Source organism: Erpetoichthys calabaricus, chromosome 3 (assembly GCF_900747795.2).
Source record: "Erpetoichthys calabaricus chromosome 3, fErpCal1.3, whole genome shotgun sequence".
Lineage (NCBI taxonomy): Eukaryota > Metazoa > Chordata > Cladistia > Polypteriformes > Polypteridae > Erpetoichthys > Erpetoichthys calabaricus.
This window is the reverse complement of record NC_041396.2, coordinates 91,858,524-91,876,328: the sequence shown is the minus strand read 5'-3', so window position 1 is coordinate 91,876,328 and position 17,805 is coordinate 91,858,524. Positions and strand designations below refer to the sequence as shown.

The 17,805-nt window shown below is 37.8% G+C and overlaps 1 protein-coding gene across 1 annotated transcript in view; it reads right to left on the bottom strand.

Annotated features, from left to right (window-relative positions):
* LOC114648223 (uncharacterized) overlaps positions 1-15,139 on the bottom strand; it is a 62,190-nt gene extending 47,051 nt beyond the window's left edge. Inside the window, exons 1-4 of the mRNA XM_028797121.2 lie at positions 15,010-15,139; positions 11,597-11,747; positions 1,545-1,662; positions 1,037-1,155 (exon numbers count right to left, since the gene is read on the bottom strand). Of these exons, the coding sequence (XP_028652954.2) occupies positions 1,037-1,155; positions 1,545-1,662; positions 11,597-11,747; positions 15,010-15,065 (444 nt within the window). The 5' untranslated portion in view covers positions 15,066-15,139. The remainder of the gene's footprint in view (positions 1-1,036; positions 1,156-1,544; positions 1,663-11,596; positions 11,748-15,009) is intronic.
* Between the last annotated feature and the right edge of the window lie 2,666 nt (positions 15,140-17,805).

The window sequence follows — 17,805 nt, the reverse complement described above, 5'->3', positions numbered from 1 at the left end:
CTGTTTCCCTTTCAGCAAGTTTGGTTTTTATCTTATTTTCAATTCTTAATTCAAAATTGAGATGATACAGATTTTGGATTCATACATGTTTTTTCTTTCCAGTTGCTTCCTTTATTTTACAAGCCAGTGCACTGCCATTACTTGCGGTTTTAGGAGAACTGTTATTGTGCCCATTATGAAACCTGATAATATTTAACTACATCAGATAAGGAGCAAAACAAAAACCTCCAATGTTGGAGTTCTGTGTAATGCCTGAATTGGTCAGTATGCACTTTGTAACCTTGGCTTATACAAATATATACATACGGTGTAGTAAAATAATTCAACATGAATGCATGAATGTTTTGTTACTTTACTTTATTAATTTAGTTATGGTGTAGGTAGTGCAAATATATTATTTTCAGTAGCCTTAATCTCAGGATAGCGATGGGGTTCCGGGTATTTATTTTTGACTATAAGCATGTTTTATATATGAGGGTCCAAGTTCCTAATTATGTAAACGTTAGATAAAAGCCAAGGATGAAAATAAACCAGGCCCCACCAGCGGGTATAGAGGAATTTATGAGATTGTCTCTGACTTAGAAAGTGACTTTGATGTTTCCCTTGGATCCCACTAGAAAATATGATTAGTGAAGAGAAATTATGAAGTCGATGGAGGTGAAAAGTGGACTAGTAGACCTATTGTATCAGCTACTTTGCAGGACATAGAGCTTTGGACAGAATTTAGATTGTGCTTTTGTATATTTTCAACATGTTTTTTCCTTCTTCTATTCATTGCCCTATATAAAAAAAATCTAGTGTTTTCATTTTTTTTTTCACATTTTTTTGGTTCTTCATGTTGTAAATACTGCGGTGGGTTGCCACCCTGCCCGGGATTGATTCCCTGCCTTGTGCCCTGTGTTGGCTGGGATTGGCTCCAGCAGACCCCCGTGACCCTGTGTTCGGATTCAGCGGGTTGGATAATGGATGGATGGATGTTGTAAATATGATTGTATGTAATGCCCCAAATATTTTCCCCTTCCCAAGACATACTTACAGATACTGTATCATATCCGAGAAGTCCTGTCATACTGCCAGTTCCATATAAGATAGAAATGCCAGTAGAGCTGGCCCGGAAGGTTGATGACAGGTTTGGGTTAAACCTTTTGTGGTTGGCTGTTTAAAAACAAACATTTTAAAGAGTGTTAGCCTCTTCCTTGCCATTGTCTTGTCGAAAGACAATACAGTTGCTGTTTTTTCAGTGTCTACTTTGGGCCATTTTTAATGTCCTAGAAGTAAAGGCAGTGGAGCTGTTCAAATGCACTCTAAAACAGGCTAGTGTGTGTCTTTTGTAAGCAAGGCCTCGTGTACAGATGTGACATATGAAACTAATTTACACTGTCTGGGGGAGGACACAAAAAGACAATATAATGACAATAAACCTGCCTCCTCATATAATAAATAGAAGAATTTCCATTGGTCTAGGCCATTCTATATACAGTACAATTGCTTATAATTTGCCAACATTAGCTGCACTTTCATGAAATGAGTTTTAGATTACTTACTGCAGGCATTAGTGTTACAGTATGTAGAAGGCACCCAGAGATTTGCAGATCCAGTGTCAAAGACAACTTTGAAAGACTGTGGTGGAGTTCCAATTGATATGACTCCAAAGTAGGATATCTGTGGGACAAAAGAAAGAAAATGGCTGCTTTCTTCGTCAAAAAATTGATGTAGTTATCATGACCAGTAGTTTCCAAATATGTGTCCCTTCCAGAAACTGTGAGATGAAATGGGATAAAAAAAATAGGAAACTTACCTATAGAAATATGAGACACGGTGAACGATGACTTGGTACATGTCATCTCTCTTATGGGTGCAGAAAAGCTTCTGAGAAATTGTTAAGGAGCTTTGGAGACTCAATATAAAACAGACCCTCAGAGTTATTCCTTAGTTTATGGTTGCAGGATCAATTACACTATTCACAAGACCATTAGACAAATACTGCCCTTTTTGGATGCAGCAGGGCTGGTAGTACAGTTGCTAACAGATGGCTGAGGCATAACCAAAAACATCACCAAAGTAATATTCAATTTTGTAAGACCTGTAACATATAATAGACATCCCCCTCTCTATTTGTGTGAGAGAAGTACTAAATAGTCTAGGCATCAGAGGACAATGTACTCTTTAAAAGTGAGACACCCTTTCTTAAAGATCATAGTCACGTGTGCATAATTATTTACTTGTACATAAGTATTTATGATATTTTTGGTATATTTGATTTCCCTTTTCTTGGTTTTGTTTCATGTTTCAGTGTTTTTGGGGATACAGTATATGCTAATGACACCATCTTTTGATATGCTGGGTACTTCAGAACCATACATGTCACTTTGTAACATCACAATGTGCCATTTTGCATATAGGAAGGTAGCAGATTTTGCTTTTGATTGAGAAGACTCTTGTGGATTAAGTTGAGCAAATGAACAATCACTGTGCAACTGACCAATGGAGAACATTACTCTAATGCTTGCAGAAATTTAAATGTTTTTTCTTTGGTTGTGACCTTGGTGTATCCCTAGTCCACAAACTGGTACCCTTTCTATTTTCACATTTTTCTTCTGTTTGACTCCACTTTGGAAATTTTACTGTTAGTTTGATAATCATCAGGATACTTAACCTAGTGTGTATCACTAAAATAACATAATACAATTTGGTGGCCAGAAAATATTTGTGTTAATTTTGGCTGATATTACCAGAGTTATGTTTTTAAAGGGGGTCTCACCTTCTCTCTCTCTCTCATTTTTCCTAGGGCACGAAGCGGAAGCAAAGCAGAAGCGGACAATGGCCGACAGTGAGGTGAATCGCATTGCAACTGTAGTCGAGGAACTCCAGGCACTCGATGAACAGATTCAGAATCTTCTGTCCAGACGAAGATACCTCAGAGATCTGAAGGCTCGGCTGTTGGATAAACCGTCCTTGCCATCTGTTATCGGCGTAACATCAACCCCGCGTTGTGCCGCGCAAGTCACCTTCACCCCCGCGCCTCGTAGGAGTGACACCGATGATGACCTCGGTGTATTTCAGCTATGCAGGCGGGGGTTCAAGGCCAGAACACCTCCATCGGCACAGGCAAGCATCGTAACCCAGAACCGGTTTGACCCTCTAAGCGTCCCCAGTTCGCCTTCAGCTCCTGGTGATGTAATTGTGGTAGGTGATTCTATTGTTAGGAACCTCAATATCACTTGCCCTAATAGAAAATCTTTTGTTTCTTGTTTTCCCGGTGCTCGTGTCCGAGATGTGACGAGACGTGCACCGGCGATCTACAAGAACAGGGCAGTTGGAGCCATTGTTATACATGCTGGCGTAAACGACATAAGGCACCGACAGTCGGAGATCCTCAAGGCAGACTTCACTGCATTAATTAAAGACACAAAGGAGAGGACCCCATCGGCAAAGATATTCATCTCGGGTCCACTCCCTCTCGTCAGACGATCAAACGAGTATTACAGTCGTCTGCTTGATTTAAACAACTGGCTGCAGGGCTTCTGCAAGAATCAAGACATCGGGTTCATTAACAACTGGGACCTCTTTTGGGAAAGACCGCGTTTTTTCAAGCGAGATGGCCTGCATCCGAACAGCTTCGGCGCCCGGGTCCTCTCCGAAAACATATCCAAGGTAATTCGTTTATCTTGACTATCTATCTCTGCTTTTAACCCCTTCCGAAATGCCACTCCTGTGTTTGGTCATGATAATTGTTTAAAAAAATCTTCCATAAAAGTGCGCAACATAAATACTGTAATAACCAATCTTAATGCACATAGAAAATCTAGGCAATACGGCATAAACGCCAATAATTTAATTAAAGTTACTACTTTAGATGAACAATGTATTAATACTGTAAAAACAGATCATAGATTAAACAAAAAATACACACAGAGCGGCGCTAATAAAAATAACTTAATTCCTGTTCCCTATATCAATAACGCACATAGTATTCATCTCTGCTCCTCCGAAACATTGAATATGGCACTATTAAATATTAGAGCTTTAACTAACAAGACGTTTTTTATCAACGACATTATTAGTGAAAAAAAAATAGATTTTATTGCACTAAGTGAAACGTGGCTTAGCTCAGACGGCGCAGCTGTTTTAATCGAATCTGCGCCTCCGGATTACAGTTTTACTCGTGCTGATCGCCAAGGAAAGAGAGGTGGAGGGCTAGCAAACATTTACTCTAGCAGGTTAAAATGTAAAAATATCAGTTTTGGTAAATTCAAGTCTTTTGAGTATCTCGCCATTATTATTCAGGGAGATTCTCACGTTCTAGTATTATCCGTGTATAGACCTCCAAAATTCAACGCGTCTTTTTTTGAGGAATTCTCTGACTTGATGTCAATCTTAATTACGAACTATGACGCACTTTTAATAGTCGGCGACTTTAATTTTCATGTAGATAATCAATGTGACCAAAAAGTAAAAGAATTTATGAACCTCCTGGACTCTTTTGATTTGAGACAGCTCGTTAATCAGCCTACACATAAAGCAGGTCATACGTTAGACTTAGTAATTACTAAAGGACTAAAAGTTGATATAAAGCAGGTCATTGATACGGGTCTTTCAGACCATTTTCTTCTACTTTTTAATATAGAAATAATGATAGAAAACACTCATGAGAAGCATATTGTTAAAAAACGCTTCTTTGACTCATCAGCAACTTTAAAACTTACAAACATTCTAACCAATCAGTCCGTTTATAGTGCCAACTATAATAGCGAGGAGAATGTAAATAGTAAGGTGGAAAGATTTAATACTAAAGTGAGGGCTGCTGTTGACATAGTTGCACCTGAAAAGACAGTTAAAAAATCTTCTAGCATTGTTATACCTTGGAAGACCCAAAGAGTGTCTGATTTAAAGAGAACATGCCGTAGAGCTGAGCGTAAATGGAGGAAGACTAAACTAACTATTGACTATGAGATATTAAAAGTTAAAATAACAGAATACAATAACACAGTCCGTCTTGAGAGGCGCTGCTATTTCTCTAAGATTATAAATAACAATGCTAGTAATCCCAGAGTCTTATTTTCGACAATTGATCATCTGTTAAACCCAGGTAACTCAAAGGAATGCCTCCTAAGTACTTCCAGTAAAACCTGTGAGGCTATCGCTGTATTTTTCAATCAAAAAATTAATGATATTAGAAATAACATAGTATATCTCCCCAACACTAAGGATCCCCCAAAACCCCAGTACTCCATAATAAATAAATTAGAGTCTTTCACTAGGATAGATTTACCTGATTTACATAAAATAATTTCTCAAATGAAACCATCCACCTGTGCCCTTGACCCAATACCAACAAATTTTTTCAAAGAAGTATCGGGTGTGCTTATTGATAATGTTCTTGACATAGTAAATTCGTCATTAGATACGGGGGTCTTCCCAGACTGTCTTAAGACTGCGGTAGTTAAACCCCTACTTAAGAAAAATAATCTCGACCCCTCTGCTCTTGAAAATTATAGACCCATCTCTAACCTGCCTTTCTTAAGTAAAATTCTAGAGAAGGCAGTCATTATGCAGTTAAATGAGCACCTCAATAAACATGCTATTCTTGATAAATTTCAGTCAGGTTTTAGAACAAATCACAGCACAGAAACTGCACTCGTTAAAGTAGTAAATAACTTGCGGGTAAATGCAGACAGAGGCCATTTATCTGTTCTCATCCTCTTAGATTTGAGTGCCGCATTTGACACTATTGATCATAATATTCTTAAGAATCGCCTTAGTCAATGGGTGGGCCTCTCTGGCAGTGTCTTAAACTGGTTTGAATCCTACCTGGCAGGGAGAAAATTCTTTGTTAGTTGTGGTAATTATAACTCAAAGACACATGATATTCTATATGGTGTTCCACAAGGCTCTATCCTGGGTCCGCTGCTCTTCTCAATCTACATGCTTCCATTAGGTCAGATTATCTCGGGACATAACGTGAGCTACCACAGCTATGCTGATGACACACAGCTGTATTTATCAATAGCACCTGATGACCCCAAATCTCTTGATTCGCTAACACAATGTCTAACCTGTATCTCAGAATGGATGAATAGTAACTTTCTCAAATTAAATAAAGAAAAAACCGAAATCTTAGTGATTGGCAATAATGGATACAATGAGGCTATTAGAAATAAACTGGATGCATTAGGATTAAAAGTCAAATCGGAGGTAAAAAGCTTAGGGGTAACCGTTGATTGTAATCTGAATTTTAAATCGCATATTAATAAAATCACTAGGACAGCATTTTTTCACCTAAGGAACATAGCAAAAGTTAGACCTCTTATATCATCGAAAGATGCAGAGAAATTAGTTCATGCGTTTGTCTTTAGTCGGCTAGATTACTGTAATGCACTCCTCTCAGGACTCCCCAAAAAAGACATCAATCGTTTGCAGTTAGTGCAGAATGCAGCTGCTAGAATCCTTACCAGGAAAAGAAAATCCGAACACATTTCTCCAGTTTTGATGTCACTACACTGGTTACCTGTGTCATTCAGAATTGACTTTAAAATTCTGCTTATGGTTTATAAAGCTTTAAATAATCTCGCTCCGTCTTATATATCGGAATGTCTGACACCTTATATTCCAAATCGCAACCTCAGATCCTCAACTGAGTGTCTCCTTAGAATTCCAAGAGCAAAACTTAAAAGAAGTGGTGAGGCGGCCTTCTGCTGTTATGCACCTAAAATCTGGAATAGCCTGCCAGTAGGAATTCGCCAGGCTAATACAGTGGAGCACTTTAAAAAACTACTGAAAACACATTACTTTAACATGGCCTTCTCATAACTTCACTGTAATTTAATCCTGACACTCTGTATATCCAATTCATTATAATAACTATTCATTCAAAATTTGTACTAACCCCTACTCTCTCTTCTGTTTCCTTTTCCGGTGTCCTATTGGTGGTATCTACCCAAAGCACCATGATGTTCCAACAATGATGGATGGATTAAAAGCCAGAAGTCTGTATAACCATCAGCATCAAGTGACTCCGTGAGAACCCTAACTACAAAGAGGACTATTTCATTTATGTTAGGTAGAATGCCCAAAGGGGGCTGGGCGGTCTCGTGGCCTGGAACCCCTACAGATTTTATTTTTTTCTCCAGCTTTCTGGAGTTTTTTTTTTGTTTTTTCTGTCCACCCTGGCCATCGGACCTTACTCCTTATTATGTTAACTAAGGTTGTCTTATTTTAATTTCTTTTTTGTCTTTTATTCTTCTTTTCTTCATTATGTAAAGCACTTTGAGCTACTTTTTGTATGAAAATGTGCTATATAAATAAATGTTGTTGTTGTTGTTGTAATTAAAGCATACCCAGAATTTATGTGTAGAGTTTATAGCTAAATAACTAAACTATCCTTCTTCCTCAATGTAGAGAAAAGCCAAGCAAAATGACACCTTTTATTGGCTAACTAGAAAGATTACAATATGCAAGCTTTCGAGGCAACTCAGGCCCCTTCTTGCTTGCATATTGTAATCTTTCTAGTTAGCCAATAAAAGGTGTCATTTTGCTTGGCTTTTCTCTACATTCATAATGGCTAACACGGTACAACACCCTAGTACTACTTCTTCCTCAAGAAAAGATAACAGTTCAGGTGTTTAAAGAAGCCAGCTTTAAAATGTGCAGTTGTGCTTTGGAATGAAAATTCTGGTGGGGCCACACAGATCTGTGGGAGACACACACTGTCAGAAGGTATGGAAGAATATTGAGGAATTTGGAGTAAGCCAGTGGAGAAGCCATGGACTTGTACTTTGGGCCAAATTGTAGGCCCAGCACTGTACATTTGGAGCCCACTAATTATTTTAAATTAATAAAAATATTTTTGAATATTTTTATACTGTTTTTAAATAATTTGAATTTGTGCATTGGACAGAGTATTCATTTCAGTTTCACTTGAATATTGATATTCAAGCAATAGTCTGCCTTAACAAAGGGAAACATTCTGTGTGTGAACTTGGATTAATTTACTGTTTCAGATATACCTTGAGAGATGTCACTTCTTCTTGTTTATTTTGTATATTTCCTATTTTATTTATGCAACAGCTGATCCTGACAACAAAACACATGCTGATTATTTGCATTACAGACTGGTTATGGAATTTGCTCATCTCTCACTATGTTCTTTCTTCTTTGACTTCAGAGCACACGATCACGCTCCTAGTTAGTATCACTAGTCTACTGACTAACACACTGCAGATTTGAACACTGGGAGAAACTCTGGGTTAGCAGTGAAAACAGGCAGATATAAGCAGAATATGCAGACTTCATGGAAACCAAAGATGCTAAGGCATCTGGTGAACTACTACAGCATCAGTATTCATACCAGTTTTTTACATTTTCCATAAAAACAAATGCTATAAAATGTAAAGCCATAAAGGCACATTAATGCTATGTATAATAGGTGAACACAACATAAGAAGCTGAAGAGATAAGTAAATAATGCAGGTTCTCAAATTTTATTTTTTATGAAACATATACAGCATAAATAAAGAATTATCTCTGCTTGTTGCCAAATGTGCACGTCAATCTTCGAGTTCCATGTCAGTATAAGAGAAGGAGGGCATCGCCCTATGCATGCATAATTAGCCATGTGGAGATAAAAAAACAAACCTTGAAGGAGACTGACACCCCCCCAAACAATATAAAATAATAATAACAAACGATTTATTACTATGTACAAAACGTTTCTATCTTTTTGTTAGAAGAAAAAGTGCAAAGCATCAACACAGACAGTTTGGAGAGCCTTCAGCCTGACTTCAAAAAATAGAACAAGCCAGCAGCTTCGATCATGACAGGCCACTTTGAATTTTCTGCCTTTAACTCTTTTAGTGCTGATTTTTTTTTCCTTTTCTTCCAGGTCAGAATACTTTTCCAAAAAATGTAGCAATGGATAGTACAAATTGCACAAAACACAAGAGCCTATGAGCTTGAGGGGCCCACTCGGGGCCGTATAGATTTAAAAAAAAATTTTAATAACTTAAATCACTTGTACAGTTCATTGTGTTAATAATTCACAGTTTCAGTGGCATGTTTGCACCATCACCAGGCAAGTCAAATCCAATCCATAATGATATTACGTATTTGGCAGGCCTACAGTTTACATGAAATTAGACTTAGGGAGTTCGGAGGTTTGGAACCTAATCGGAGGCACAACACGTCCTAGTCCGCCTTACAAAGAAGTAGCACATTCCCAAATTTAGAGACCTTCAGCATGCCATAGCGGACGTGAAAAGAAGAAGTTTTGAAGGACGTTACATGAATAACGTAAATATACATTACTATCATAATTGTTACTTTTGTACTTTGATTCGATGTCAACCGTTTTCGAAGTTTGAACTTGTAAACGGTAAATCATAATGATTTTGCTGTTAAGTTATGGTCCTTGTTAGTCGACAAATGGCAAATATTTGAACAATATGACGCTTTTTATAGTCTTTCAACGCCATGTTGGCCATTAGCAGCGGATTCGGCAAAACGTTATAAAAGTGATACTGCTAAACGTAAGGCACGCCTGCAACAGGAATTGAAAAACGCTAAACTTATCATGATTTCTACCTTACTCAAAACTGAACAAGGGCCAGCTGTAGTAACTAAGAATGCTGATGCTGGTGAATCGGCGCAATGGCCACAAGCAGTTTATCCAGACAGTGCAGTGAGTGAAATGGTTACAACTACTGAGTCTAGAAGTAGTGATACAACGGCTTCAGATCAGGTGCTATCTGCTGAAACCGTTAAAAATGGAGAAACTGCTAAAGATAAACAAGCAATATAAATGACAAAGAAATTTCCTACTGACATGGCAAATTTCTTGGAACCATTGACACCTGATGTCCATATTCTCAGAACTTGTGTAAAACAGGTCGATTGTGTAGTGGTATCCTGTCAGCCAGTGTTGTCATTTTGATTTCTTGCAAATTGAAATTGCTTCATTTTATAGCACAGAACAGTTTCTACTTTCTATCTTACATCACATTTTAATCATCTTCCTTCGCAAAGTTGTCTTGGAAAAGTAAGCGGGTCCACATCTTACATTTAGTTACTTACTACTACTACTACCCACACCACCTACATTCCATTCCCACAATGTATTTTATTTTTTCTAAATTACAATTGCTGTAATAAAGCAATTTAAAAAGTTATTACAAATTCCATTTAGAGAGCCGGTTTGTTTGTCACCAGCGTATGATCTGGTAGTGATGCGGTTGCAGATGCTGCTTCCCAGCCGGCCCCTAGGATCTAGTTGCGAATAAATTACTAACAGTTATGCTAGACAGGATGGGCCCACCTCAGGGTGCTGCACAGCAAGCTAGCTACGCCACTGAATAGTTTCTCATATAAATCAACATAAAATGCCTGTTGCTGAAGGCCTTGCCCTGTGTGTAACCATGGCAGCCGCAGTCCTGGCAGGCGGGGGCGGTAAGGTGCTGAAGGGCTGTTTTCTGAAAAGCACACAAAGCAATAGTTTCTCACATAAATCAACACAAAACGACATACATATTTTTTCTGACTATTGACTACGATTTCAACATTTCCGTTTTGTTTTGATGAAATGTACGTTTGCTTGTCTTTGACTGTGTTCTTCTTTGATCTCACGGAGGCATGGTGGTACAGTGGTTGGCACTGTTTGCCTTTTTGGCCACATTAATTGGTCCAGAACAGTTGGTAGACGTTTCCCTAGCCAATCCAGTCAACTCTAGTTCAGTTAGAATGTCTCTATTAACTTCAATACATTTCGCTGAGTTAGTCGATACTAGCGAACACTTCCATGATTTCTCCAGCACTGCAAAGTTCACTCATCACTAGTGAACAAATAAATATGTACTCAGTATTTCCTTTACATTTAAAACAACCTCACAACTGCTTTACCTGCACATTATTTATCTGACACTAGAGCTGCTTTCCATTGTGGTCTGAAGCAGAGATCTTTCAAAAATGTTATATTTAAGTAATTTGAACTACAATTAGTCATGGAACCACCACATCCAACAACTAAAAGCAGGACATCAGTAGATGACATTTTGACATCACCTGAATTAGCAGCAACTGTGCCTGAAAGCTATTGAGCCACAGCAAACCTATTCGGGTTATATTTCTAACTATGATATTTTAAAGTACTGTTAAAAGCATGGATTTAATGTAGTCTATAAACAAATGTAATTTCTTTCTTTTATCACTGTTCTTTTTGAATATAGCTCACTTCTACAAAAGCTTTTAAAAAACAAAAATGCAATAACTAACTCATTGATGAAGTAACTGAAAAAATTCAAGTGTTCCAACTTGAAAATGAATTACTGTAATTAAGTCCCTGAACGCAACTGAATGTTATGCCCAGCATACATTTTCCAATTTGCATATATCGACATTTCAGCAGAAAATGTTGTCATCAGTGGATATGACCTCTGCTTTCCTTTCTTTTTATCCCTTCACTTAGAATGTATCAAAATTAACCACGTTCCTATCTGTATTTTGGCATAAGAAACGCAACTGAACTGTACTCTTTTTTCTTTGCTGTTTCTTCATCACACCTCTCAACCATTTCATATTTTAAAGAAGTCAGGCTTGAGAAACTTACATCAAAGTAGTTCTTCAGGGGCTCGTTAGATGTGGTCGCCAGCTCAGCATCTTCGTCACTTGGGCTGACCGGATATTTGCTTACATAATCTTCTAGTAGCCCTCGTTCTTCTAGGACATCGCGGATTGATTTGTCTTTAATCAGAGGCACCCTGTGAAATGAATTCCAGTGCATTTATAAGGCCACTCCTCATCAGTGGAAAATCAAAAAAAGAACCTGCTCTTGTTCTCATTTTCCGAGGTTTCTTTGTGTATGTCTCATTATATTTGTCAGGTTCTGCCTATGTTTTTTTATGTTTGAAAGTTTTAGTAATAATTTTTTGTTGTTTAAATTATCTTCTTGCATTTTTTGATGATGATGCCAGATTCACACTTTTCTCTGTAGCGGCTATACCACTGTGCGTGCACCAACATTGGGGGGTAGTTTGTTCTTACATTACAAAGGGTTATCAACTTTGTTAAACCATTGTTAACTTTATGTTTAAATAAAGGAAATGATTCAGCCTTACAAAAAAATTAAAAATAAACATATTTGTTTCTATTTCCCATCAATTACATCTCAAAATTTGACTCTTGTTTTGTCCCTTATTGGAAGTATGTCCAATCATTGTCTTTTTGCTTCTATTTATTATTATAGCAATTATAATTATAATGCCTGTCACTTCAGAAAACAAAACCAGTGTTAAATATTTTTATTAAAAGACATACTCTTTTGTTACAATATGGACCCTGACAATGACAGATAATTACATTTTTAAAGGGATTGGATGCAACTTGTAAGACATTTTAAAAGACATACTTTATACTAATCATTTTGTTAATTTCTCAACCACTGATTTCATTTAAAAGTACGAAAAAATTATACATTATATAAAATTCTCCCCGCCCTGTGGTGGGCTGGCGCCCTGCTTGGGGTTTGTTTCCTGCCTTGCGCCCTGTGTTGGCTGGGATTGGCCCCGTGTCCCTGTAATTAGGATATAATGGGTTGGATAATGGATGGATGGATGGATAAAATTCTCTCTCTCTCTCTCTCTCTCTCTCTCCCAGCCAGGACGCCTGGAAGGATTCAGAGGCAGACTATATGTCCCCCAGGCCACGAGGGGGCAACCACTCTGGATAGTGTGGGGACCTTGGGGACGGAGCATGGAGGCTCAAGCACATTGGGACCCGTGGCCACCGCTGGGGGCGCCCCGAGCCTCATCGAGCCTGGGATATCTGCACTTCCGCCACACCTGGGAGGTTTGATGGAGGACCTTCCAGGGATGCCGGGAGTTCTTCCGAGTGCTCATGCGGCACTTCAACACACAAGGAAATGCCGCCAGAAGAACGTCAGCGAGCACGTGGAGCACGTCCGGGTGACTATAAAGGGGGCCACCTTCCTACAGTCGAGGAGCCAGAGTTGGGAGCTGGATCTGCACGAAGCTCCAGAAACAGGAGGAAGAGAGGCGGCCCATGGACATTGAAGGCCCGTAGGAGGGTGTTGTGGTGCTGGAAGCACTGTGTGTGTGCGGGACTTGGGTTTTGGGACCTTGATTACAATAAACGTGTGTGTTTTAGATCTGCCGGTGTCCGTTTGGTTTGTGTCCGGGCTGGTTATTTCAAAAATATATATATAAAAATATACACAACTACAAATTACACTCAGTCCTTAAGATTAAATAAGAAATGTATTAATTTATTTAATTTAGGCCATACACACTTTACACTATTATATTTCTTTCTTTTTTCTTTGTATTCTCCCCCACCATAACCTATCATCTGTGTGGGAGGAGCAAAAGCTTTAGATTTATCAAAAATTTCAATCTCCGGTTTTTGACAGATCTCAACGTTTTAGGGGTCCCTGATACCGAAAACATCGACATTTCTGTATGTCACAGTTTCTTGAGGTAATTAATATATTAGTAGTGATGGGTGGAGATGAGGTCTGCATTTTCATTGTGCACATATTGTTTCTAAAGGACATAAGAGCTAATGAAGGCTCAGGAATGCACAAATATCCAAAGCTCCTATAGGGAGCTGTGAAAAGAAACCTGTGCTGCACTGTATTAGTTACTGGCACCCCAACAGTCCTGTTTGATGTTGTCATTGAATGAACAAACTGTTCCCAGATCCGACAACCATTGACAATATGCTGCCACGTCTCGTCCAGGCTGTTTGTCTCAAAAAAGGGTGAGGTATCATTGGCATCTTCGAGCTTTGCTGTCCCCTAATGTTGTAGAATGCATTGTATGTTTTTACTCTGGTTTATCGCTTTCTATCTTTCTATCTCTCTCTATCGCATGAACTTGTACCCCTGTCTATTGCCAGTTGATGGCACTGTACCTAACAGGACCAATAACCTTTTAGATGGCTTTGCCTTCCCATACTGGCATACCATTGCTCTTTCCTTGCCCTCTGTGGGTTTAACTCTACATATTATATATAAATTCAAAACATATAGTATATAACTATATTGGGGATGTCCAGCTCTGTCCTTTGATGGACTCAGTGGTTTCAGGTTTTTGTTTTAACTCCTCTTAATTAGTGACTATTTTTTGCTGCTAATTAATTTACATTTTTTGCCTTAATTATAATTGACTAGATAATTCAGACCTCTTAATTGTTTTTTCTTCCTTGATTAGCAAATAAACAATAATAAGATAGCCAACACATGACCAGCTAATCGTTGTCCATCGTATAATATCTGAAAACAGAGAAAGATGAAGGTCTCAGTAATGTTGATCTGCTTAGGTCTAAAATACATTTTGACAGGGTTCTTAGAAAAAAGAAATTCAGCTGTTTTGTAAATGTCTGCTGCACCAACAAGGCTCGGAATTATATAATGGGTTTAATTAACTGCAAGAATCGGCTTCTCATTAAGAAGTTGGGGATGCAGTGAAATTGGTTGGCGTTTGAGACCTCGACTAAGCTGATCATTTGTTCATTTACTTCACATCTCATTTTTGTTTGACTGCCATTTAAGGAAAAAAAAGAAGCAACTGAGAGGACTGAATCTTAAGAAAGAAATCAATTAAAATGAAGGAAAAATAAATTTATTAACAGCAAAAACTAGTCGCTGATGTAAGAAGTGGCAGGAAGAAAAACCTGAAGCCACTATGGCTCTCCAGGATTGGACTTGAACACCCATGAGCTATATAATGTATAATTTTGAAGTATTCTGAGAGTAGATTAACATTAATATTTGAAGTAACAGTTAAACCAATTGTGGGTAGAAGGCTAATCTGGGCAAAGGGAACTCTAAACCAGGTAAAAATAAAGTAAAGCTGTTCACACTCAAATTTTCTGATTTATTTTATGAACTTGCTGTAAACATTTGGCAGAATAGCTATCCCCTACTATGCAAGAGAAGGAGGAGGAACTAAAATCAATACCATTGAATACTACGTCTTAAAGATTAATAGACAAAGTACTTACTTGTGAAGGCACTCTGCAAGGGCGATTAGTAGACAGAGAGCAATGAGCCACTTCATTTTGTTTGCTTTACACAATAGGCTGTACAAGTGTAGCTTGTGCCTTTTATAACCCACTTTAGTCTAACTCTTTGTCTCTCTCTCTCTAACTGATAAGATTACATAAAAATTAATTCCAATTTCAACCTCGGATATGTCAGTGAATAAAACTCTGTGGCTTTAGGCCAGCATTTAGTAAAATGTACACAGCATGAAGCACGTTTTAGGCAGGCAGGTGAATTGCCTCCCTGGTTGATGTCAGTATTCTCCTCGGATTTTGTATCAGATTGAGTTTCATTAGCAGTACAACCACAGTGGAAGGTTTCACCCAGGCATAGCAACACTTACCTGTATGTTTGATCTGCTGTGCTGAGCACACAAGTCACTGAAGGACTCCACAAGTTTGCTTTGTAAACTGGAATCCTTGAATGATCAACCTTGAAAGTAAGACAAAGAGAAGGTCAGGCATGGACTTTGCTGTACTTCAAAAGAGGCTAGCACTAAATAGAATGATCCAAAAACAGCTAGAAATTTTAACTTAAAAAAAATGATGGTTAATTGATTGTCACAATATGGGCACATATTGTACTTACAGAGTACAAGCAAATACATATTTCAGCTTTAAATTTAATTACATCAGATTTACAGTCATGGAAAAAGAAGTAAACCCCATGAAATGATTTTTTTTTTCCTTTTTTTAACATATGTGGACATATTAAAATTTGATTTTTCTTTAAACACTATCAATAGATACCTTAAACGTGATTTAATTAAAACAAGAAAGTTTGAATTTGCAAAAATGTATGCAATAAAAAATTAAAAGAAATGGCATTTCCATCTGTGGTAAAAGTAAGAACACCCTTGGCTCTGATAACCAGTTTTGCCACATTTGACAGAAGCTACTATAAGTAGATGTTTCCTATAACTGTTTGACATCAACTAGGAGAAGGTTTTTCCCACTCCTTGTTTAGCCGTTTTAGAATTGTTTTAGCTGTGGGTGAGATGTCTTTCATGCGTAGCCCATTTCAAATCCCCTCACAGTGTCTCAGTGGGATTCAGACCTGGGCTTTGGCTTGCCCATTTCAGAAGCCTCCATTTCTTCCTTTTCATCCATTGCTTGGTGCTTTTACCTGCATGTTTAGGGTCATTGTCACAATCCCTTAAAGTTCAATCTTCTGACAGATGGTCTCACATTATCCTCAAGCACTCTCTGGTACAATGAAGAATTTATAGTGGATTGTATGTTGGTAAACTGCTCAGGCCCCAATGCAGCAAAATGCCCCAAACATAACATTTGCACCTCCATGCTTTATAGTTGGTACCATGTTCTTTTGGTCAAATGCTATGTTTGGTTTTTGCCAAACATTTCTTCTGATACTGTGGCTCTTTGCTTTGTCTGTAAAGAGAACAATGTTACAGAAATCCTGGTCTTTGCCTGTGTGTTCATGGGAAAACATTAGCCTTGACGTGATGTTCCTTCTGGACAGCAAAAAGTTTCTCCTGGCACACCTCCCATGTAGATCTAATTTGTGCACTTCTAATTGTAGATTTGTGCACTTTGACATCAACAGTGACAAGAACAACTTTTAGGTGCCATAATGGAAATCTGGGGTTCCTAGAGACTTCTTTCAGCTTCCAGCATTCTGCCCTTGGGTAAATTTGCTTGAGCTTGGACAAGTTGGCAGATGTTTGAAATTTTCTCCACTTGTACGTGATCTTCCAGACTGTGGAATGGTTGATTTCCAATTGTTTGGAGATCTTTTTAAATGTTTTCCTACAGACACATAAGCATCTATAAACTTCTTTCTTCAGGGAACTCTTTGTTTCTAGGCATGGTGATAGCAAACCATACTAAATGTCTAATGTTTAAATAAGACAAATCTCTAGACATTCTCTACAGTGATGCTTTTTAAACATTTCCACCTGATCTGGTGCACTTAATTCTAATTTTAAGTATCAGAGTTGATAGATAGATAGATAGATAGATAGATAGATAGATAGATAGATAGATAGATAGATAGATAGATAGATAGATAGATAGATAGATAGATAGATAGATAGATAGATAGATAGATAGATAGATACTTTATTAATCCCAAGGGGAAATTCACAACTCCAGCAGCAGCATACTGATACAAAAACAATATTACATTAAAGAGTAATAAAAATGCAAGTAAAAACAGACAATAACTTTGAATAATGTTAACGTTTACCCCCCAATGGGTGGAATTGAAGAGTCGCATAGTTTGGGGGAGGAACAATCTCCTCAGTCTGTCAGTGGAGCAGGACAGTGACGTATATGATAAATGAAGGGGTGTCCTTACTTTTTCCACATGTGAAAATTGCATTTATGTTTATGTAAATTATACAATGGACTAAATGTGGTATGATGTTTGTTTTATTATAGCATCTTTATCTGTAGATACTGTTTAAAGAAATATAAAATCTTGATATGTTCAAGTATGGTAATAAAGAAATGGGTTGTACTTATTTATTCACATGAGTATATAATTTGTAACATATTACTTAGTAAGTCACAGTGGAACAAACGTTAAAACAGCTCTAGCTGTGTGAAAAAGAAGGTAATTAGCAATCATGCAATGTCATAGATGAATCATACTAGCTGAGAGGCCTAGAATGTAAAATGCAGAATATGTCTATATAGATAACTTGTTAGCTTCCATAATGAGCAAAAAATGTGTTCTGCTTCTCTGGCCTCTTTCTTACAATTTGCTGTTTCTAGCATCCCTTTTGAAATTAA